The sequence below is a fragment of the Gadus macrocephalus genome, chromosome 16, assembly GCF_031168955.1.
Source record: "Gadus macrocephalus chromosome 16, ASM3116895v1".
NCBI lineage: Eukaryota > Metazoa > Chordata > Actinopteri > Gadiformes > Gadidae > Gadus > Gadus macrocephalus.
In genome coordinates this window covers 24,872,528-24,896,135 of record NC_082397.1, presented here as the reverse complement: position 1 = coordinate 24,896,135, position 23,608 = coordinate 24,872,528, and the positions used below count along the sequence as shown (strand labels likewise).

The window sequence follows — 23,608 nt, the reverse complement described above, 5'->3', positions numbered from 1 at the left end:
GTTCCTTTTCCCACGGACCACTGAAGAGTTATCCAGTGGATGGCGCTATTGAGCTGCAGGAGGAGGAATGGGATGCACTAGATGAGAACTTATTCCTTGTTCAAACACATACATACACACACACACACACCAGTTTCATGTTTACTTTATTAATAAATCGCATTAGAAAACAAACCAGGTCTGTACCAAAAACACTTTACAGGTCATTTTACAGTTAATACATGGACAATCCACATGCAGACCGATGAGGACAACATTAAAACAGAAACACACTGAACCCTGAATCAGATCGAATGCCCTGAGGGGCTCGTTATGTTAGAATTGTAAACAGGAAGGCCAGTAACATGAAGACAAAGCAACAAGTGAGCAACAAAGATGTGTTTACTATACTCTAATAAGCCATGGTTTGTTGTCTTTTGCTCTTCCTGCACTACAACAGGCTGGTGCTTTGCTCTAGATGATGTGAGACGACCCCCGGTCAGGCTGCGGCCCCCAGTGATCTGGGTCTGGTGGTCAGGGGGACCGCCTTATCCTGGGACCCCCAGGTCTCTGTGGAACAAAGGGGCCTGAGTGGTTATTGTGAAGGGACAGGCCTACAGGGAGGAGGATGCAATAGCTCAAACGTCGGTGAGTACTGATGTCTGGCTCGTCACACACGCTGCGGTGTTGGACAAAAGGGTGCAAAACAAGGCTGGGTATCGTTAGAAGGGATTTTTTATTATATATATATATATATATGAATGTCTAACAACAATTAAACAAAAGTAGCTGTTGAAGGTTGTGTTTTCTCCAGAGTGCTGGAGGGTTTTTCCACACAGAGCTAGGCTGGCACTTTGGCTGCCTTTAGCGTAGAGAATCTGAATCCACATAGACTGCTGCTCAGCAGCCTCAGCCATACAATACACTTCATGTTTGACCTCCTTTTTTTAGGGGGTTGGTTTACAAAAGCACTGGGTGAATAATATTTAGGTTCTGGTCCCAGGGTGAAGCCTCCTCTGAAATAAGTGTGGACCTGTTAGTGACATTATGTAAAAATAACAAAAGCATGTTGAGCTATAACACTCCCACAAACCCCTTTGTTACCGCAGAGAAGTCCAACTTTATGAATAGCCTACAGATTCTCCATTGTTATAAACCCATTGATAATGTATCACCAACCATGATGCAAAGGGCAACAAGAAAGACTACAACTGTATGGTTAGATGGTAAAGAACCATACTATTTTGAATGGCAGCACAGAAAGTCATCAAATATTTGTCCTTCCTTAAGGTGTGACCTCATTGGACAGCTCTATAGGCTGGTGGACAGAGAGGCGGGGCTTATTGTACTGGCTGGTGGCTGTGCCACCCTGAATCAAAAGAGTGGAGCAGAGTGGGATGCGGACTGGGGTCTGGCCTGGTCCTCTGCTCCACCGTGGCCCTCATCCTACAGGTCTTCTGCTCAGGGCAGGAGAACAGGAAGCAGAGGCTGAATTCAATAGAATACTACAATCAACAAGCAAACACACAGAAAAGCCACTTCAGAGATGCCCAGGAACTATCTCCCCTCAACAGGAACTATCACCCACGACTCCTCTGTGGCCGGTTTTGATCTTTGTCATGGGTGTTTGAAAGGTTCACTTTTCTATCTTGAAGAGGGACTTTGACCTCTCCCCCCGGCTCTCAGCATGACCCCCAGGCCTGTAATAGATGTCTCCCCAGGATACAGGCCTCCCCTTCAGCCCAGCACCCCCCTACAGGGAGGGGGTGGACCAACCAAAACAGGGAGGGGGGGGGGGGCTTTACCAGTGGGGTTTCACGATTGTAAGACAGTAGGGGTCCGAGACTGCCCCCGACACTGCTCGCTGCATAGCAGTGTTTGCCTCTATGTGTGTGTGTGTGTGTGTGTGTGTGTGCCTGATGTGTATGTCTGTATGTGCGGGTGGGGGTGTTTGCAGGCCGTTTGGGTGGAGGTAAGGGGGTGTGGGGGTACTAGCTGTGTGCAGGCCTTTTTGGTGGAGGTAAGGCAGTGTGTGACGAATCTACGACGTCCCCGAGCTGTTGAAATAACAGGTGGCAGCGTATTCTCTACGTTGCTATATCCAAGTCCTTCAGTGGGACAGTAGGCTGCCCTTTGCTGACCTTTTGAAAACAACAGGACCCCAAAGACATCAAATGGTGGGGAGAGAGTATGCATGAATTAAAGACAGCATGATGAACCGGTTATAGAAGAAAGACACAGGCAGATGTTCGAGGCAGGCTAGTTTGTAATGCAAAGTAATATAGCCATGGTGTTTTAAAAAATGTTATTGCCCATATTGTGTTGCAAAGTTAGACCACGTTTATTCCCCTACGCATTAAAAACACGTAGCCCAATAGCCCATAGGCATACGGTGCGACTACAAAAACAACAAGTTAGATAGGATTATTTGGAAAAGAAAATAAAGGGTGTCGTTTATGACATTGTATGGCTGATATCCATGCACAGAGAAAAATCATAAATAGTGTTTTTAGTTCATTTAAACCCCGTCATGCTGAAAGTACCCTCGGGAGAGTATCTGTACTGTACTTGCCTGGTTAGATCAGTCAGGTGACTCAAAGGGGCCATTGACCTGACCGTCGCTCAATCGATGACCAGATGTTTAATCGAGGACTTTACAGGAAGGGTAAACGGAAGCACAGGCACAAACAGAATTGCACGCACCCCAACATGCGTGGTTGCGTGTGTGTTACTTTAAAATTGCACCATCTTTACAAAAAACGCCTGAAATAAAGAGTAACCAAACGTGGATTTGTGGCTTGAATTAATATCCACTGCGCAGGACTTGGCATTTGCATTCGGAGTGGGCAGGTCAATTCCCCCTTTCCGCTGCCAGGAGCCACAGTGAATTTGCCTTACAACGGAGCGGCGGGGGGGCCACCACATATTATTACCATCATCATCACCATCAGCATAACACTGCCTGTAAAGACATGGGGTCATATAACCTATTGGATTTTTTTGAGTTGCAATAAAGAGTAATGATTAAACGAAAACTGTTACTTTAACACATAGGGGACACAGAACTGGGTGATGTCTCCTTGCGGGTATTCGACAGCTTTTTTTTTAAATATCTGATTACAACGTTAACCATGGCCTGTAGGCTATACCTTTTTGCGTTTGATACATGAGCTCAAAAACATTTTTTTTTTAATTGTTTTAAACGATTGAGTTCGTCTAAACAGCCTGCTTCCTGCTTATCTGAGATCTGAGTCAGAAACAGCCTAACTGGTCCCAAAACGTTTCCAGTAAACCCACCACTGGGTTCCACTGAGCACTGGGACTCAAAGGGAGGGAGGAAAGAGTTTGTTTTTATTTATTTTTAGAATCAGAATTACTTTTATATCTTATTGTACAAGTATACACGAGTACAATTCTAAGGCTTGGTTCCTCAACAACCACATAGCAGCAAATTAAGTAAAGATAAGTAAAAATAAAAGCTTGTAAAAAAATATGCAAAAAAATAAGTACAAATAAGTAGCAGCATTGGTTAAAATAATAAATAGTAATAATGAAATAAAATAAAGCAATAAGAGAAACTAAAACAGTGGTATATACTGTACCTGACCGTATATGATATATATATATATATATATATATATATATATATATATATATATATATATATATATATATATATATATATGGTAAATACAGGGGCTAAAAGGGAGAAACGAGTTGTGTTTTATTCCTTAATGTGTTGGTGCCTGTTTCCAAACACGGCTTCTCCAGTGCATTGTGATGGGGAACAGGTGGCGCGGGCGGGGGGGGGGGGGGGTCGCTGTGTCACACATCTGCTGCTGGGCAATCGGAGCATTCTCTCTGAATATTCACACCTCTGAGCAGCTCTCTGCAGAAAACAGGATGCGGTCCCGAGAGGGTGCGGGTGCTACCCCGAGAGGGCGGGGCTGGGGGGGTCAATAAACAGGCGGCATTATGCGTCTGGGATACTGAGAAACCAGGGCCAAATACACATGATGTGAACGTGTTCAATCTGTCCCGTGTTATAGGCTGACTGTGTATCCCCCCGAGGATGACGTTAGAACAACACACACGAGCGCGCGCACCCACGCACTGCAGGCCATTGGCCCGGTCAGAGACCCAGAACAGAGACCCAGGCCAGAGACCCTGGTCATACTTCAATATATGAGGCGTGGGTTTACGCTCAAAAATTGTATTTGGTAGCAAATTGGCCGACCTTGCTGTTTCTAATCATGTATTGTATTTGGTATCTTAATTGACATTCGTGTTTGCATATCAGTTGTCTTTTTTAGTGTCTGTCTGTACCTTTCTTTAATCTGCAGATGTCTCTAATGAGCTGATTATATTTTGGACGGCTCGTAAATCAATTCATCGATTGCTATGGGCGGTTTTGGTGAGGGCAGACGTTTCGGTGGCCTGCCCTGCTGCAATACACACGACTTATGTGTGTGTGTGTGTTCCCCTTACAGTCTGCATAATGAAGTGTACAGCATCACTAAACGGGTCACTTATCGCCCGATGATGGAGCGCCAACACGCTATGATCGATCCCCCCTCACCGAGGGGAGGGGGTCGGTGTGAATCCCTGCACCGGGCTGGATGTGGGTCCGAGGGTCCCAGCAGGGGGCAGATGGAGAAAACCAACACCATGCGCTCCGCTCCTCGCTCCAGGCCAACAGTCATTCCAAAAAGCACGAAATTCAATCCAATGAATCGCCATTATTCTGCTTGTGACTGATGTTCATCGTGTTTAGTTGTTTCACATTGAATTCGGTTTAATAAAACTGGACCAGACTTCAACCGGAGAGCAGGAGTCCATGAGCTCGATATTTCTAGCATTAATGAGCCCTAAGTCATTATGGCATGACGAATGCGAACCGAGTCGTCAGCCAGGAGCACTGTAAACCGACCCGCTGGGCGTCGGTTCCCATGTAAACATCCTGACTTCAGGACGGTTCACCCCATCATCTCCCCGGTCATCTAACAGACTAATGCGCAGGGTTGGCCGGTCCCGGGACCGACTGACCCTCCTATCCCCCGTGTCTCGCCACTGACCGACCCTCCTATCTCCCCCGTCCCGCGACTGACCGACCCTCATATCTCACCCGTCCCGCTACTGACCGACCCTTATCCCCCACGTCCCACTCCCTCCGCACGCCCCCGCACGTTCCTCCCCCTCCCAGCGCGCGCCTCATCCAAAGTGTCAGGGAGTATAAAGAAGAGGCGTCCCGCGGGCAGCGGACACTCTGCCGCTCGAGACTACCGGAGACCGTCAGTCGCGCTCTACTCATCCGTCTCCTCCCTCCTCTCGCATATGGGATAATACCGCCAACGTTGATGACTTTTGACGAACGCAGCACGTTTTAACCGACTGAGGGAAGTCATCACGGGCATCGTGTCAGCTTCATTCGGGCTGACGGAGTCCCGTTACCGGTTGTTTGTTGCTCTTAAAGGAGAAGGTAAAGAATACAAAGTAATTTGGTGCGCATGCTGCCGCTTGGTGGGATGCAGACTTGCCGCGCGCTGCGCGCGCTTATGTTGTTACTGAGCTGCGCGTGGCTGCGCTCCGTCACCGCGGCCTCGAGGCTCAAGGCGCCCGCGCTGCCAATCCAGTCGGAGAAGGAGCTGCTGCCCGCCAAAGGACTCTCAGGTGAAACGGAAACATTCATAAAGTACAACTTAACCTTCAAATGTATTGATATTTTGGCTGATATGCAATTACTTATTAATATAACCATATTTTTCGGTCTTAAATTGACATGTGCGCACGTTCTCTCCGTGTTGTGTGCACGGCTGAGCGGTGCCCGGCTGAAGTTATGAACATCAGAGAGAGTGAGTCATCACCGCCGAATGCGCGTGCTGGGCCACACGCTACAGCCGCTCGGTGTCTCCATGTCATAGCGACCAAAGTCTTTATAAAAGACGACTGTTAAGGAACAACTGTTAACCAATATGTGTTCCGCTTTTGAACACAGAGAACACATCGACGTCACATGAAAAAAAAAAAGAAGGCTCACTGCCTCTGCTGAGAGCCAGATGTGAGGCCTTGACCACGATGGGCTTCTTTAGCTCCACTTTGAACCCTCTGGTTCACTACAGGGTCACTAACCTATTGATATTAACATCACAGCTCCATCCACATCAGAAGAGCTCTTCAAACTAAATATGTGTACACTACAAATAAACCAATCCAAGTCTGAGTTCGGCATACGCTTTTATCCAGATAGAAACACACTCGGTGCAACCCAGTTCCATCTAATGCTCTTTAAAAGTAGACCTCTGCTGTGGCCTTTCTCCGATACAAACGATGAGGTTCATGAGTTTGATGATGCTGTGTTGGTTGAACGTTGCGTGTGTAACCCGTCCTGTGTCCCTGTTCGGTTCATTGATGTGATGATGTTATGTTAACGTTGTGTGTGTAACCTGCCTGTGTCCGGGTGCTGCTGCAGGCTGCTCGTTTGGTGGCTGGTTCTACTCCCTGGAGGACACCTGGCACCCTGACCTGGGCGAGCCCTTCGGGGTCATGCACTGCGTCCAGTGCTTCTGCGAACCTGTGAGTCTTCATCCAACACACACCCCCTTCAGCCATCTCAGTCCTCGGCCCATTAATGTTTGGAGCACAATAGCACTAAACATGTTTTAGCACTAAACATGTATCTGTAGTGCTCTGGGGCAAGGCAAATGGGAACATTGTATGGATCACCTTTACCCCCTTTGGTTCGCTTATGGCTGTTATGTTATGTCTAGACTTCTGCAGACTTTGCCAGGCTCTCTTTAAACTGATATTTGATTGCTTACTGAGTCGTCAAACCACAGCAGCTAATAATGACTTGAGTTCATTCATGTTGAGTTTCTGTTGAGCCGGAACCCGTGCCAGGTGCTAAGATGCCTTACAAGGCATGTCACATGGCACCAATTTAAACCAATCAGAAACTACAATTGGGATAACTTGTGTTTCACCACAGACTGTTCAGTTCTAAAAGTGGATTACTGTTCTTTCATTTTTGTGCTCTGTAATTCAAAATTATAACCGATTTGGTGATAGTTCAAGCTGTAAACCTCTGCTTCTCCTCCAGCAAAAGGGCCGTCGGGGCAAGGTGTTCGGTAAGGTGAACTGTAAGAACATCAAGCAGGACTGCCCCGAGCCAGACTGTGACCACCCAATACTGCTCCCGGGACACTGCTGCAAGACCTGCCCCAAAGGTACCGCTTGCGTCTGGCTTTGTTCCTTCACTAAGTTCCTTCTTTTGTTGGTTCTATTTTCTTCTCTCTTGTTCTTTCTTTCTTTCTTTCTTTCTACAGCTTTAACTATCCTCATACATTTTAGATTATCTTAAGTCTTCTGCTGATATAATGTACATATATATATATATATATATATATATATATAGCTATTGCAGGGAAACTAGAGCATGCACCTGTATTTGGGTAGAGCAAATACACACACATGTCCAGAGACATACAGGGACAGGAGTTATATACAGGTGTGTTGCACATGTATGCACACACACACACACACACACACACACACACACACACACACACACACACACACACACACACACACACACACACACACACACACCCACACACACACACACACACACACACACACACACACACACACACACACACACACACACACACACTAACACGTACATGCACACATGCATGCAAACACAGACACACTCACACACATTCAAACACATACACACACACACACACACACACACACACACACACACACACACACACACACACACACACACACACACACACACACACACACACACACGTGCAGGCACACACACACACACACAAACACAAGTTCATGCAAACACACACACACCCAGGGTCGGTGTTGATGTTGTATAGTTCTTAATGGTGTTTTTCTACCCTGTGTGTTTGTTGGTGAAATGGAAAGTTAAGGTATAGCACCGTGGCCATCACCAGGGCAACACTGCACTGTGTCTGTGTGTTCGTAGTTGTGTTTGTGTTGTGGTCAGGGTTTTAAAGAAAAGCTTGAGTGTGTTTGTCTTAGCTTTGGCATCGACACTGACAGTATATTTGTACAAGGGCTGGGAAGTGTGTGTATGTGTGTGTGAGAGTGAGAGAGAGAGTTGCACCTGAGGTTATGTACAGCCGTACTTGCTAGGGGTGGGGGAGGGTTTGAGTGCTTTCCAGGAGTGCAGGTGAAGACAAACGAGAGGAAGAGGGCGAGGGAAAGCATGAAAAGAGATGAATGTGAGCGTGGTGTTGATGTGGTGTGGAAATTAAACAAATACAGTCGTGCTCGCGCTGCACAGCAGGAAGCAGAGCGGAGGAATGGGAGTCAGGAGAGTTGGAGACAGATTCCCCTTCCTGCCCTTGTTCTGTGCCTGGCATCATGACCAGATTCTCTCTCTATGTTCCTTTCAGGCTGTCTTCCCTCCCGCAGAAGAGTTTGAGCACACATAGGAGCAGTATGTGACTGTGTAGTTAGGTCTGTGTGTCAGAGACAGACAGATCATGACAGAGAGAGAGAGAGAGAGAGAGAGAGAGAGAGAGAGAGAGAGAGAGAGAGAGAGAGAGAGAGAGAGAGAGAGAGAGAGAGAGAGAGAGAGAGAGAGAGAGAGAGAGAGAGAGAGAGAGAGAGAGAGAGAGAGAGAGAGAGAGAGAGAGGGAGAGAGAGAGTAGGCTCATGTGTGCAGACCTCAGAAGGCTGATGACTTCAGGGTGCACAGAGCAGTAGGTCAGTGTGGGGGTCACACGCCACTGTCACGTCTCATTCCAACATCGCTCTTCACCACCACTTATTACTTACTTATTGAACTTCCCCATTTACCACTGGCAGAGAGGGAGAGCGGGAGAGGGAGAGAGAGAGATATTCGACTTGGAGAGAGAGAATCGCAGAGCCCTGGAGGAGTTCTTGGAGTGAACTTAAAGTTGAATCTCATGGCCCTAGCATCCATCTGTTTTTCATTAAGTGATGTTGTAATAAAAAAAATATATATATATATCAGCAAGATGACCATGCGGTATTTCAGAAGAAAATGTAGAAAAAGGTTTATATTTGTTTGACCAAAACTTGGTTGACCTCAACAAACAATCCATCCATTACTTCTTAAACCGCCCTAACAATGTCCTCAGCACGGCTACACCAGTGCTGACATGTTCTTTTGTACTGATTCGGCTGTTGAACCAAAGCCCCAGTTCCCCTAAGATCCCTGCACTAAGCCCTCCGCCTTATGTAACCCTGCTGCAGGAGACAAGGAGTCCCTCCCCGACCCCGGGCTCGACTTCTTCCAGGAGAAGGGCAAGGAGAAGGAGGACGACCTCCACAAGTCCTACAACGACCGGTCCTACCTCAGCTCAGAGGACATAGGCCCGGCCGAGAGCCGCACCGGTAAGGGCTGCACCACGCGGTAGTGACATCATCACAAACACACTCATGTTGGGCGCTGGCGTGCTGAGCAAAATAACGTTTTTCTCTAAGCAGAAATAGCTTATAAGGGAGATTATCCACGTACAGAGCCACACACACAGCCACACACACACTCAACGTCCTATTCCCCTGGAGCAATGAGGCAATATGAGTAATATCTACCATGGCACCTACCATGTCATCAACAAGTTATTCAAACTGTCACTCTCTCCATCTCACTCTCTTTCTCCGTCTCTTTCTCCATCTCTTTCTCCGTCTCTTTCTCCGTCACTCTCTCCATCTCACTCTCTTTCTCTGTCTCTTTCTCCGTCTCTTTCTCCATCTCTTTCTCCGTCTCTCTCTCTCTCTCTCTCTCTCTCTCTCTCTCTCTCTCTCTCTCTCTCTCTCTCTCTCTCTCTCTCTCTCTCCGTCTCCTCTCTATCTGCAGACTTCGTGGCCCTGCTGACGGGGTTGTCTGATTCCTGGCTCCCAAGCACCAACAGTGTGGCCCGGGCCCGCTTCTCCCTGACCCGCACCAGCCTGGCCTTTTCCATCACATACCAGAGGTAACGCACGCATGCACGCATGCACGCACGCACGCACGCACGCACGCACGCACGCACGCACGCACGCACGCACGCACGCACGCACGCACGCACACACACACACACACACACACACACACACACACACACACACACACACACACACATACACACGCTCACGCACACACGTATGCTCATGCACACACGCACGCACACGCATGCACACGCGCGCGCTCATGCACACACGCACACACACGCACACGCACGCACGAACACACACACACACGCGCCTATGCATACAAAGTGACCCTGACATTCACTTTTACTCTTCCTCCATCCCCCCCTCCGCAGGATGGGCCGTCCAAGTAAGATTGTCTTCCTGGATTATGATGGAACCACTGCCTTCGAGTACAAGGTCCCCAAGAGCCAGTCCGACATGGTAAGACCCCCAGAACAGACTAGAACCTGATTGAGCCGGTCAGACATGGTAAGACCCCCAGAACAGACTAGAACCTGATTGAGCCGGTCAGACATGGTAAGACCCCCAGAACAGACTAGAACCTGATTGAGCCGGTCAGACATGGTAAGACCCCCAGAACAGAGTAGAATATAACTTGATTTGTTGTGCACATGCACAGGGTATGTTAACAATGTTATGGCATCACTTTTGGTTTTGTGCCTTTACATTTCTTAAAACAATTGTAGCTGAAAGTAAAAATAGCCAAATTACAATAGCTTCAGTCATTGAGGGCAACAATTCAGTCATTGAGGGCAAAAAAATAAAGAGCCCAGATTTTATTATTTAGTTTTACAAATAGAGAGTAGGCCTGATTTGACTAATTGGCTTTGCATCCTTTCCTGCTGCCACTGGTGTATTTGTATCAATTCACATAATTATCCCTCCCTGCTATTTTGTAGTTCACCAAAACACCCTGAAACAACTTGAGTCTCACATAGTTAGGCCATCATACGCCACCAACAGTGCAAGCAGGCCAATGGCAACCAAGCGCGCAGTCCTTCCTCCCTCACTTTAAAAACCACTGGCCGCCACTGGTGTACACACAGCACATGATATGTGTGCGTGTATTTTTGTGGTATTAAGACTGTATCACAGGGAATATATATGCTTCTAAGACGTTTAACGATGTTGAATGTGTGTGTCTCTGATTGTGTAAGCCCTCCAAAATGAGAGATTGATTCGACTCCCTCCCTTTTTGTCCCTTTGTTCCCCATACTTTACTCTGTAATATTCAACTCCCAAACACACTCACACACACGCTCACCACGTTGCCATTGTTATGCTGCCTCATCACTCTTCAGAAGATGCCAAACTCGGCCTGATTGCAGGAAACGTGGACACAGCATCGCAAACAAACACACAGAGCTATGATTAGGCCCACGCAACCCCCCCTCCCATCCCTGGCTCAGTGGGCCTTGAGCTCCAGAGCTGAGGCTGTAAACTGTTGATGCCAGGGGGTCAGGTGGAGGGACATGCAGGGCAGGGGGGGTCCCGGTCACTCGGGGGGGGGGGGGGGGGGGTTAATGATGAAAGGGAGGTAGTGTGAGAAGCTGGTCCTTACAGAGAGGGACAGAAACAGGAACAAATGAGTGTGGCGTGTGTTCTTGTGTGTTTTAGGGTGTGTATTTTGTTTGTATTTTGTATTTAGAAATTCTGATTCCCCAGCCATGGCCATAAGGTATCTGCAAATCACTCTGCCCCCCATCCCCCCCCCACACACACACAAACAGACAACCCAGCCCCCATCCTAACCCCTGGTGGCCTGCGGATGAGAGACACACAGGGCTTGATATATTAACCAGATGTGTTTGTGTGTTTGTGTGTGTGTGTGTGTGTGTGTGTGTGTGTGTGTGTGTGTGTGTGTGTGTGTGTGTGTGTGTGTGTGTGTGTGTGTGTGTGTGTGTGTGTGTGTGTGTGTGTGTGTGTGTGTGTGTGTGACAGTGTGTGTTTCAACTTTTTTACTTCGGCAACACATGCAGACACAAACCCACACACATCCTCACCTTGACATGACTGTTTAGTATGGTTAGCATTACCATCACTCACCTGGCACCGATTGTGTGTTTGTTTGTGTGTGTGTGTGTGTGTGTGTGTGTGTGTGCGTGCGCGTGCAGATCTGTGGCGTATGGAAGAACCTTGCCAAACCTCTGCTGCGACAGCTGCAGAACGGGCAGATGCGCATCACCATGGCAATGTCTACCGGCCAACGCAAAGAAGTCGAGGGCAAGATCATCAAACACAGGGCGCTATTTGCCGGTATGCGTATGCGTGCATGTGTGTGTGTCCGTTTCTTTGTGTGTATATTTTGTGTGTGTGTGAGAGTGGTTGTTTCTGTGTGTGTGTCTTTCTGTGTGCTTGTTTCTGTGTGTGTGTGTGTATGTGTCTGCGTCGCAAGTTAATATTTACAAAGCGACTGAACTGTATATAGAGTGGTGTAATCTGTAAAAGCCTCCCATGGTTCCACAAGACGTGGATATGTTTACATGAATGCTGACGTGTAAGCTCCCTTATGCAGAGAGACTGCAGATACTTCATATGGCTCATACAGATGTTTGTGTGTTTCCCTGTGTTTGTGTGTGTGTGTGTGTGTGTGTGTGTGTGTGTGTGTGTGTGTGTGTGTGTGTGTGTGTGTGTGTCTCTATGTGTGTATGTTGGTGTGTGTGTGCATGTGCTGCGTGCGTGTGTGGATGTGTGTGTGTGTGTGTGTGTGCACTTTGTGTGTGTGCTGCGTGTGTGCGCTGTGTGTGTGTGTGTGTGCGCTGCGTATGTGTTTGTGTGCGCTGCAGAGACCTTCAGCTCCACCCTGACGACGGAGGAGCCGACCCAGGGCATGGGGGGCATCGCCATGCTGACCCTGAGCGACACGGAGAACAACCTCCACTTCATCCTCATCCTGCAGGGCCTGCTCCCACACACACACACAGGTGAGCCCGGAGAGAGGACACGCCCCCCACACACACACAGGTGGGCCTGAGGAGAGGGCACGCCTCCTCAGGGCTGAAGGGGGCTCAGAACAGAAGGACGCAGAAAAACACGGATGCAGTTGTATTGTATTCTCTTGCTGAGTACAATAACTTCACTTGGAACTTAAAACTGAATTTATTAATCTAGAACCCACACGAACATGCATGCACGCACGCACACACGCACGCACACCCCCCCCCCCCCCCCACACACACACACACAGACACACACACACACATACATACACACACATACACACACACACCCCAACATATACAACAACAAATACACACACACACCATCGAAACACACACAAACAAGTGTTCTGACCGTCTCTTGGCGAGAAATAGAACTTTGACTGGCCAACCATCCTAGAGCAAATCAAACAATGCATTATGGTGTGTGTGTGTGTGTGTGTGTGTATGTATGTGTGTGTGCGTGTGTGCAAACACGTACACATTAATCACTGCAGCCAAATCAGCCCAATTTGTAGAGCTCAGCCTCGATCCAAAAGGCTGAAACCTAAAACCTGGAACATTCTAGAGCAGAGGACGGGGGGTGACAACAGCAAGGGATGACAGATTTATGCCAGTGAACTCAATCCCTCTCCTCTCTCACTCTCTCTCTCTCTCAGACCCCCCGCTGGTGCCCATCAAGGTCCAGCTACTCTACCGGCAACACGTCTTGAGGGAGATCCGAGCCAACATCACTGCTCATGTGAGGACCCAGCGCACAGATACACGCACACATACACAGACAGACAGACAGACAGACAGACAGACAGACAGACAGACAGACAGACAGACAGACAGACAGACAGACAGACAGACAGACAGACAGACAGACAGACAGACAGACAGACAGACAGACAGACAGACAGACAGACACACAGACACACAGACAGACAGACAGACACACAGACACACAGACACACAGACAGACACACAGACAGACAGACAGACAGACGCACAGACAGACACATGCACACACACGCAGGCAGACAAACAGTCAGACAGACACACACATACACATACAACCTCAGTAAAGACATTCAGTGATGGGACAGGAGGTGTAGGAAGAGGCAGACGCCTGGACCTCTGCCTCTACCTCTCCAAGGGGGAAGATGCTGGCTGTACAGAGTGTTGGGCTTTTGACACATCTTGCAGAAGGGGAAAGCGCTGTTCCACATCTCTGAGGGCAGGGTAGGCGAGAGTGTGTCAGGGTTCCAAGGCGCTGATAGTTGGGACCAAATGAAATCGCACAGCACTCTCACACTCTTAATTTCCTCTGACAACACCAACACACACACACATACACACACGCAATCGCACATCAAAACATACACACACACACACACACACACACACACACACACACACACACACACACACACACACACACACACACACACACACACACACACACACACACACACACACACACACACGCAGCCACCTCCCCAACCCTCTTCTGTGTCATGCAGACGAGAGAGACGGATGTGGTGGCCCCACCTCCAACACACACACTCACTCACACTCACACAACCACACACATCCTGGTTAAGTGTGGTTATCAGGGGTGCTACTTTACATTGCACTAACAGCCGTGAGACACGTGAAGGACAGTGGGACTGAGAGACAGACGGAGAGAGGGAGAGGGGGGGGATGGGATGGGGGGTTGCATACACACTCCACACACATGGCAGTGGTTAATGCTCTGTGGGCTGGTGGGGAAGGGGTGGGGGCACCCATGAAAGCAAAGCCTGTTTTTAATTCTACCAGGTCTTGTGTGAACTGCAAGCCAATGTGTCTTGTAATGTGTGTCTCTCTCTCTGTCTCTATTCCACTCTCTCTTCTCATGCTACTTCTTTCTAAGCCTTGGTCGAACACCCACATAGCCAATCACGGCCATACACAAACACAGACAGAATCCTAGGGTGCATCCGAATACTTAGTTTAAACTATTTCTGTGCAGTGTCTACTACTTGACCGTTAATGTAGTGCGTTCTACAGCTATGCGTAGAACGCCTCCGAACAACACCGAAACGCCAACGGATGTTTGGGGATTACGTATTTCCCCTCTGTGCACTGCACATCAAATGCTGGCAAAATTAAAGACACTTGCGATAATTGACTGATTGGATGTGGCCATCAGACCATCACCTCCCTGTTCACCTACAGGAGGGGCTCTCTCTACAGCACCTCTGCGGCCCCCCCCCCACCTCCCTCATGGTTACCTCCATCAGTCCCTGACCACCTCCTCCTCTCCCTGCCCCCGCTCTCCATCCCCCTCATTGGCTCAGTCCCTGGTCGCAGATTTATAGCACAGATATTTATATTGAACCGGGGCCGGGGGTCGTAAAGAGTAACATTTATTCAACATGCTCGTACATCTGTCTGCACATTAATCCCACATTTTTCTAAATCCTCTCCCACCCACCTCCCCTCCACCCTCCCTCTGTGCCGTCAATCTGTTTTCCTCTGTTTGAAAGGGAGACAGGTTGATTGATTCATGCCGAGCGTTGATATTTGAGGCAGAGTGCTGAGCCCCCTCGGGCCAATCAGAGCCGTTGTATTGTTTGTTCTACTTCTGGACTCTTTTTGCAGCAGTGCAGCGTCCCGGATTGTTATTGCTGGATTCATTTAAATGAGCCTGTGAGTTGTTTTTGGCCTGAAAGAGGCCTCTCTCCTATACTCCCTCCCTTGCTCAAGAAAGAAAGAAGAGAACATTTCCAGTGAAACTCAAGAAAGAAGGGATCATTTTGTTTCAAACTCTAGGAAGAACACTTCACTTCTAGTGAAAGTAGAGTTCACTTCTATTCAAAGTGTTTCTCACGATTCGGGGGTTTTATGTTTTAATTGCCATGGTAACATGTTGTGATGGTGAAGGGTTGTAAAAAAACGTATCATCATTGATATAGCCAAAGCTGGTATTGTATAATGGTAAGCTAGCATTGGGCTAACCCCTTGGTGTATCTTCTCTGCAGGATCCAGACTTTGCAGAGGTTCTCATGGACCTGAACAGCCGCGAGCTGTTCTGGCTGTCCCGAGGCCAGCTAGAGATCTCCGTGGCAACTGAAGGACAGGACACGCGGCAAATCTCCGGCTTCATCACTGGCAGGAAGTCCTGTGACAGTAGGTTCAGCCCCTTAGATGCATAAGTATTTTTTCTGTCTCCTGAAACATCAAAATATGTAATGACACTCGCCGGACCAGAGGCGGTGTCCGAGCAGTTCCCAGGAATGTGTTTTGCGTTATTGTCAGTTTTGCTCCTCCATCTGTGGTGGTTTCTACTCTTTTTTTCTTCTTCTGTTTCTTTCTCTGATTCCATCCCCCCTCCCCCCCCCCCCCCCTCCGTACCTAACTGTTTCTCCTGCACTCTATTCCTCAGGCAGTATCGGTGTCGCATATGGTGGTGAAAGACAAAAGAGAGCGCAGTTGAGAGTGAGAGAATAAGAAAGCGTGTGCTGTGTGTGTGTGAATGCTCCGGCTGCTATCGAGAACACGACTGGTTGAAAAAAGTCCACATGGGTTCTTCTGACTGGACACAAACTCAACCCTGAACACAAAAGTGGCATGGGCTGATAAACATCTCTCACACACACAAACACCAACAGATGCAGGATTCTGTATTTCACATGTGCACAAAGACCCACGAAGTTGTCTGCACAAAGACCTGCAGCGAACACTGTGTGTACAGAGTCACACTGGTCAGCTCGTAGCTCAGCCCACCAGGAGAGATACCAGGACCGCTGTGTTCATGTGCCACTGCTCTTTCCACTCACAAAGAGAGACAACCCACGTTTCACCCACTCCTCTCTTCTTTTTTTGGGGGCACCCTGGCCCAATCAGAATCAATCTCACAGACACCCCGCGGTGCCAAGGTGACGGTACGCTGGACCTGGCTGAAGTGTGGGTGTTCCAGTGCTGTGATTAACAGCTTGACGTTATGTGTGAAGAATTTAAACCCGGCTCACTCATTTTCCCCTCTCTCCCTCTCTCCTTTCATCTCTCACTTTCATAGTACTACCCCTTAGCTGTCTATCTCTCCCTCTGTCTCTCTCTCTGTCTTCTCCCCCTGTCTCTCTGTCTCTGTTTCTGTCTCTACGTATTTGTATCCATGGCTGGATCTCAATTTTTGGTCTTCCTCCCGTTATTTATTCCTCTCTCCTTCCTCACTCTGCCCCAGCCCAGGCGCTGTAAGCCGGCTGCATTCAGCAGCGCTTACCTCATCCCACTGCTTAATCTGGCTGGGTTGCGGTGTTCCTGTGTGTGTGTGTGTGTGTTTGTGTCTGTGCGTGTGTTTCCGTGTATGTGTGTGTGTAGTGGTACGTCTACATGGCTATGTGTTTGTTTGTTTGTGTGTATGTGTTTATGCGTGCGTATGTGTGTGTCTGTGTGTGTTGCTAAACGTACATCCCCCAATTCAAGCTACCGTACAACTAATTCTGGGCTTTGTGACTCTTTTTTTAAAGGGATGACTTAGCCCCTTTTGTGTGCATATCTGTGTGGGTGTGTGTGTCTCTGTATGGGTTTGTGTGTGTGCTTTCTCATCTCCCGAGGGAATAAAACAGCACAATGTTTACTTGCTTATCGAACTCAGACCTTTTGGAGATGGTCACAGTCTACATTGAGACGATGCTGATGTCGCATTGGAGCAGGCATCATAAAATGAACTCCCATTAATTCTCTCTCTCTCTCTCTCTCTCTCTCTCTCTCTCTCTCTCTCTCTCTCTCTCTCTCTCCCTCTCTCTCTCTCTCTAGCCATTCAGAGTGTCATGTCCAGTGGCGACGCCCTGAACCCAGGGAAGACAGGAGGCGTGGGTTCCGCCATCTTTCATCTCCATGACAACGGAACACTGGACTACCAGGTATGTGTTCTTTTTTTCTACATTAAATGATGTGCAAAACCTTGTATTTTAAATGTGCTCTAAAACTCTTCATCATAAAGATGCTCGATCTGGGTGAGTTAACTGGGTGAGTTCCATGTCCACACAAGGCCACGCTAACACACGCCCCCCTGCAGGTCCAGGTTGCGGGCCTGAGCGGCGAGGTGGTGGGCCTCACCATCGAGTTGAAGCCCCGGCGGCGCCACAAGCGCTCTGTTCTATACGACCTGACGCCGGAGTTGGACGTCGCGCTGGGCCACGCCCAGGGCAGCTGGAGCCGGCTGGAGGCGCGCCACATCCACATGCTGCTGCAGAACGAGCTCTTCATCAACGTGGCCACCGCGCACAGCCAGGAGGGGGAGCTGAGGGGGCAGATCAAGGCCCTGCTGTACAGCGGGCTAGGGGCGCCGCGCCACGGTCAGTGCACAACGCATGCTGTTCACTTATCCCTCTTCATGGGAATCTCACCATCGTAAACGGCCTACGCTGTCATTCTCATTGGCGAGAGGGGATATATTCTGAAACAATGGCAGTCAGAGAACACGCTGCGTTGCAGGGTCATCCTACCACATGTTAATAGCACAGGGAACTCAGAATGCGCCTCTCCGCTGCTGTTCACCAGAGTGGTGGCTATGTTGTTTCTTTGTTAACGTGTTGCCTCCACCCACAGAGCTCCCCATCCTGCTGGCGGGCGTGCTGGTGGTCCCCCCGGTGCTGAGCAGTGCGGGGGGACACGCCTGGGTGTGGGTGGACGAGCATTGCCACCTCCACTACCAGATCGTTGTTGCCGGGCTGAGCAAGGGGGAGGAGCTGGCGGGCAGCGCCCACCTGCACGGCCTGGCCGAGATCGGGGAGATGGACGAGGGGAGCCATGGCTCCAAGAGGCTCCTCACCGGCTTCTACGGCCCGCAGGTATGGCGGGAGGGCCGCATGCACGCAGCCATGCGTACAAAGCTACACACACGCACACATGGACACACACGCACACATGCACACATGCACCCATGCCAACGCACACAGGCATACACACACACCCATAAACACACACACACACACGCACATGCACACACACAAGCACGCAAACTTACAGACACATACACAAGCACTCAGTGGAGTGTTTGAGCTCTGTCTGATGTGACCTGTGCTGCCCTCCTCTCTGGGGTCCAGGCCGGCGGGGTGCTGAAGGACCTGAGTGCAGAGCTGCTGCAGCACCTAGGCCGCGGGACGGCCTTCCTCCAGATCACCACCAAGCTCAACCCGCAGGGGGAGATACGAGGACAGGTATGTAGCAACGCACAGACAAACACACACATCGCACAGTGCATGATACGCAGCCCATCAAAACGATTACCGTTTTCCAACTGGGAAGTCATAAAGATTGAGAGCACTTCTGACTCTGTCTCATGAAAATGAATGGTTAAATTGATTGATTCCTCTTTGGGCCGGGAGGATGATTCCTCTCTGGGCCAGCGATGAGCTACTAAACTAGCAACGGAAAGAGGAGCCACGTTTGTTGTTGTGGAAACCAGAAATGAAGGGGAAATGTGGCGTGTAATCAGCCAGCTGACTTCTGCTGACTCGGTTGAAGTGCTTAGTCTATTGGTTGGCTTAGTTATTTGGAAACATAAACAAGAGGGAAAACACCAAGCTGCCTAGAGCCCTCTTTCAGCGTTTCAAGTTTTTTTGTGTCTCTTTGTTAGATTGTTCAACAGTCACTGGGGCACACACGCACGCACTCACACACCCACTCACCGACACACACCTGGGTGCGTGTGGGTGATACATACCCGTACATACTCATGGCACAGTATTGCATACAGCCCAAGACAGATGAGCCAATGACAAACACAGGAGACAGTTTGAAGGTATTTCAGATGAGCCACACACACACACACATGCGCGCAAGGAGCATTTTAATAGCAAACAGGTCTGCACCATCTACAGCCATCTGCTGGGAGTGCAGGGTGGAAGTGGGACCAACGCTCAGTTTAGAGACCATTAAGGAGTCAGCTGGACACCAACCCAAACGCGTAACCTCCCTCTCTCTCTCTCTCTCTCTCTCTCTCTCTCTCTCTCCCGCTCTCTTTCTCTCTCTCTCTCTCTCTCTCTCTCTCTCTCTCTCTCTCTCTCTCTCTCCAGGTCCATGTTCCTAACAGCTGTGAGGTCAGTGTGCGGGGTGAGGCGGGGGACGAGTCGGAGGCTGAGGCGGCAGGGGGGGGGGGGGACCCCGAGGAGCTGAAGAAGGACCCCAACACATGCTTCCTGGAGAACCAGCACCGCGCCCACGGCTCCCGCTGGACCCCCAACTACAACAAGTGCTTCTCCTGCAGCTGTCAGGTAAACTGAGGGGTCTGTGATGAAACTCATCCGCTCACTGATGTCTCCAAGGCCTTTCAGTCTGTTTCTTCTCCTCCTTCACAACGAGGAGTTTATCAATAAGTTCTTCCTCCTCCCCCCTGCAGAAGAAGACGGTCATCTGTGATCCAGTGATCTGCCCCCTGTTGACCTGTGGCCAAACCCTCCAGCCCGAGAACCAGTGCTGCCCAGTCTGTGACGGTGAGAGAGAGAGAGAGAGAGAGAGAGAGAGAGAGAGAGAGAGAGAGAGAGAGAGAGAGAGAGAGAGAGAGAGAGAGAGAGAGAGAGAGAGAGAGAGAGAGAGAGAGAGAGAGAGAGAGAGGAGGGGGGGGGGGAAGAGGGACAGAGTTTATTTATGCAGTTTGTTCTTTTGGGGTTACAGTTCTCAAGAGGTCTCTGTGTTTAGTTTTTAACCTTCTGTTTCCACTTCCCTTCTCCTGCAGAGAGGAAAGAGCCCAAGGACACCAAAGCCCCGAGAAGGTGGAGGAACATCCTGAAGGTAGCCTGCAGCCCAGAATAATCCCCACACCCCACCAACTCTCAATCTACGACCTCTCACTCCATGACCTCTCACCTCCCACCTCTCCTGTTATGCTCTCTCTCTCTCTCTCTCTCTCTCTCTCTCTCTCTCTCTCTCTCTCTCTCTCTCTCTCTCTCTATTCTTTTTTTTCTTTACTGTTACTTTTTTTCAGGAGTTCGATATCAATGCTAATTCTCTCGCTCTCTCTCTCTCTCTCTCTCTCTCTCTCTCTCTCTCTCTTTTTCTGGCCCTCAGGGTGCTACTTTGAGGGCGACCAGAAGATGCACGCCCCGGGCACCACGTGGCACCCCTTCGTCCCTCCCTTCGGCTACATCAAGTGTGCCCTCTGCACCTGCAAGGTAAAAATGTTAAACACACTTCGTCATCCAGACATCATCACCCTCATCCTTACAGCATCATCATCATCATCATCATCATCATCATCATCATCATCATCTACCCCCTCACCTCATCTCACTTTGGTCAACCAAAACATAAATAATAACAAAATAGGAAGCTTGGAATTGAGAGTAAAGCGGAGAGGATCTAGAAGCTGTATGTCAGAAGGTGAACTGACAATAGAGCAGAGAGGATCTGGAAGCTGTATGTCAGAAGGTGAACTGACAATAGAGCAGAGAGGATCTAGAAGCTGTATGTCAGAAGGTGAACTGATTGGTGTGTGTCTCCTCCCCAGGGATCTACGGCGAGGTACACTGTGAGAAGGTCACATGTCCCGTGCTGACCTGCAGTCGCCCAGTCAGGCGTAACCCATCTGACTGCTGCAAGGAGTGCCCCCCTGAGGAAGAGAAGCAACCCGTGGGGCTGGAGCACGCAGACATGATGCAGGCCGACGGCACGCTCCAATGCAAGTTTGGCAAGAACTTCTACCAGAACAGCGACACCTGGCACCCGCGGGTGCCCCTGGTGGGGGAGATGAAGTGCATCAACTGCTGGTGTGATGTAAGTCGGAGCTCTCAACTTAACTTAAAGACACCTCCTTTGTTCTTATTATTATCCAACAGCACTTTTAATGGCCTACTTTCAAAGCAATAAGAAGGCGATGTACAGTTGATCCCGGCTCCTCCTAGCTTAGGGTCGAGGTGTCCTGAGCAAGATGCCTCACCCTAACTGCTCCTGACAAGCTGGCTGTTGCCCTGCGTGGTTGACACCGCCGTTCATGTAAAGCGTTATATAAATGAAATCCATTTCCCATTTACCATCTCATGGATCCCCTCACTGGAGCTCTGGAAGCTGAAAGATGGCCTCTAGGTTTACCTTCTTCTCGACGGCCCCAGAGGACCAGACCAGACACAACCATGGACCGTAAATGCAGCTGTTGAGGATGCATTCCTAACATCTCTTGTCTGCCCCCCCCCCCCAGTATGGTGTGACTAAGTGCCAGAGGAAGCAGTGTCCTGTGTTGACCTGCCAGAACATCGCCCGCAAAGATGACAAATGTTGCCCGGATTGCCTTGGTAAGACCTCCCTCAGCCCACATACACAGACAAACACACACACAGACACACACACACACACACACACACACACACACACACACACACACACACACACACACACACACACACACAGACACACACACACACACACACACACACACACACACACACACACACACACACACACACACACACACACACTTTCTCATGAACATATCTGTGACTTCTGTCTCAAATTCATTCTTTATATTATTTCACCTCATCCTCTGTAGATTCCAAAGAGGAGGGAGAAGAGGAGGAGGTCCTAATGATGAAGGTCCCGGACAAGAGGCCGAGCTGGAGGCACTGAAAAACACATCCACCAAAACTAACCCCCCCCCCCCCCCCCCCCCCAGATCCTCCAACAGAACTACCGTTACTGCACCTTCAGAACGTATCCATGCCCCCCATTGCGACCACACCCCTTTGGCCGACCCAGGAGAGAAGGCTTTTCTTACTGAGGGGGGGGTCTGCCATGAGGACAGCGGGGCCTTGTCATGGGAGGGCGGAGTGAGCTGGCTCCCCGGCAGCCTTCCTGTTCCTCTCTCCTCTCCTGGGCCAGGAGGGTGTCTCTCTGGCTGTGCGGCGCTGCATAGCAGAGTGTTTTAAACCGGCCTGCACTGGCTCACCGCTGGACACCAGGAACCATTCTTCAGTTTGTGTTTTACTCCCGTCCTCAAACAGCATCCCTCTGATGGGACATGTGTGTTGTAAATTGTGTGTGTGTCTATGAGGGATTGTGTGTGTTTGGGTGTGTGTGTGTGTGTGTGTGTGTGTGTGTGTGTGTGTGTGTGTGTGTGTGCGTGCGTGCGTGCGTGCGTGCGTGCGTGCGTGCGTGCGTGCGTGTGTGTGTGTGTGTGTGTGTTTGTGTGTGTGCAAAAAGCACACAAACACACACACACAAGTGTGCACACAAACCTAGAGTGTGCACTGTGGCCCAACAATTAGCTTAGCCGAAAAATATGATTGAAATGATCCAGAAACTGATGTCATGGATTGGAATGTGGGCTTAAATTACTGCAGTCAGACAAACAGTCGCTGCGTCACCCCTCCTCCGCCGGTGCCCTGTGTGCGTTTCCAGTGTGTCATGCACTCTTCTCAAACATCTACAAGCTTTGAGCAATAGAAGGCATGTTTGTATTTTATTGTATTTATTGAAAGTGTGAAGGGAAAATAAAATAAAGATGTTCATAAGATATGGAAGGTTCGTCTTTCTCTTCCTGCATCTCTTTATGTAGGGGTATGATGTGTCCATCACAAGAGAATCAAAATCGACAGTTTCCTCTTTCTGGGCAGGCTAAGCTCTATCTCTGATTGTCGTTCTCCTCCCTCTCATAACCCCCTCTCTGCCTGTCCCAGAGCCCGTCTGCTAGTGACTGATGCAATCTACATTGTTTAGTGCTTCCAACTTCATGTCTC

At 49.4% G+C, this 23,608-nt stretch overlaps 1 protein-coding gene across 1 annotated transcript; it reads left to right on the top strand.

Moving 5' to 3' along the window:
- The first annotated feature begins 5,104 nt into the window (after positions 1 to 5,104).
- LOC132474293 (chordin-like) lies at positions 5,105 to 23,385 on the top strand. Its single transcript, XM_060074891.1, is given in 22 exon segments — positions 5,105 to 5,649; positions 6,449 to 6,552; positions 7,076 to 7,202; positions 9,244 to 9,384; positions 9,851 to 9,968; positions 10,299 to 10,386; positions 12,081 to 12,222; positions 12,753 to 12,890; positions 13,565 to 13,647; positions 15,917 to 16,064; positions 17,694 to 17,800; positions 17,956 to 18,235; positions 18,489 to 18,730; positions 18,986 to 19,099; positions 19,958 to 20,155; positions 20,281 to 20,374; positions 20,617 to 20,652; positions 20,655 to 20,672; positions 20,949 to 21,051; positions 21,386 to 21,653; positions 22,075 to 22,168; positions 22,423 to 23,385. Coding segments are annotated over 22 exon segments (2,883 nt in total). The 5' UTR covers positions 5,105 to 5,486; the 3' UTR covers positions 22,500 to 23,385.
- The last annotated feature ends 223 nt before the right edge of the window (positions 23,386 to 23,608 follow it).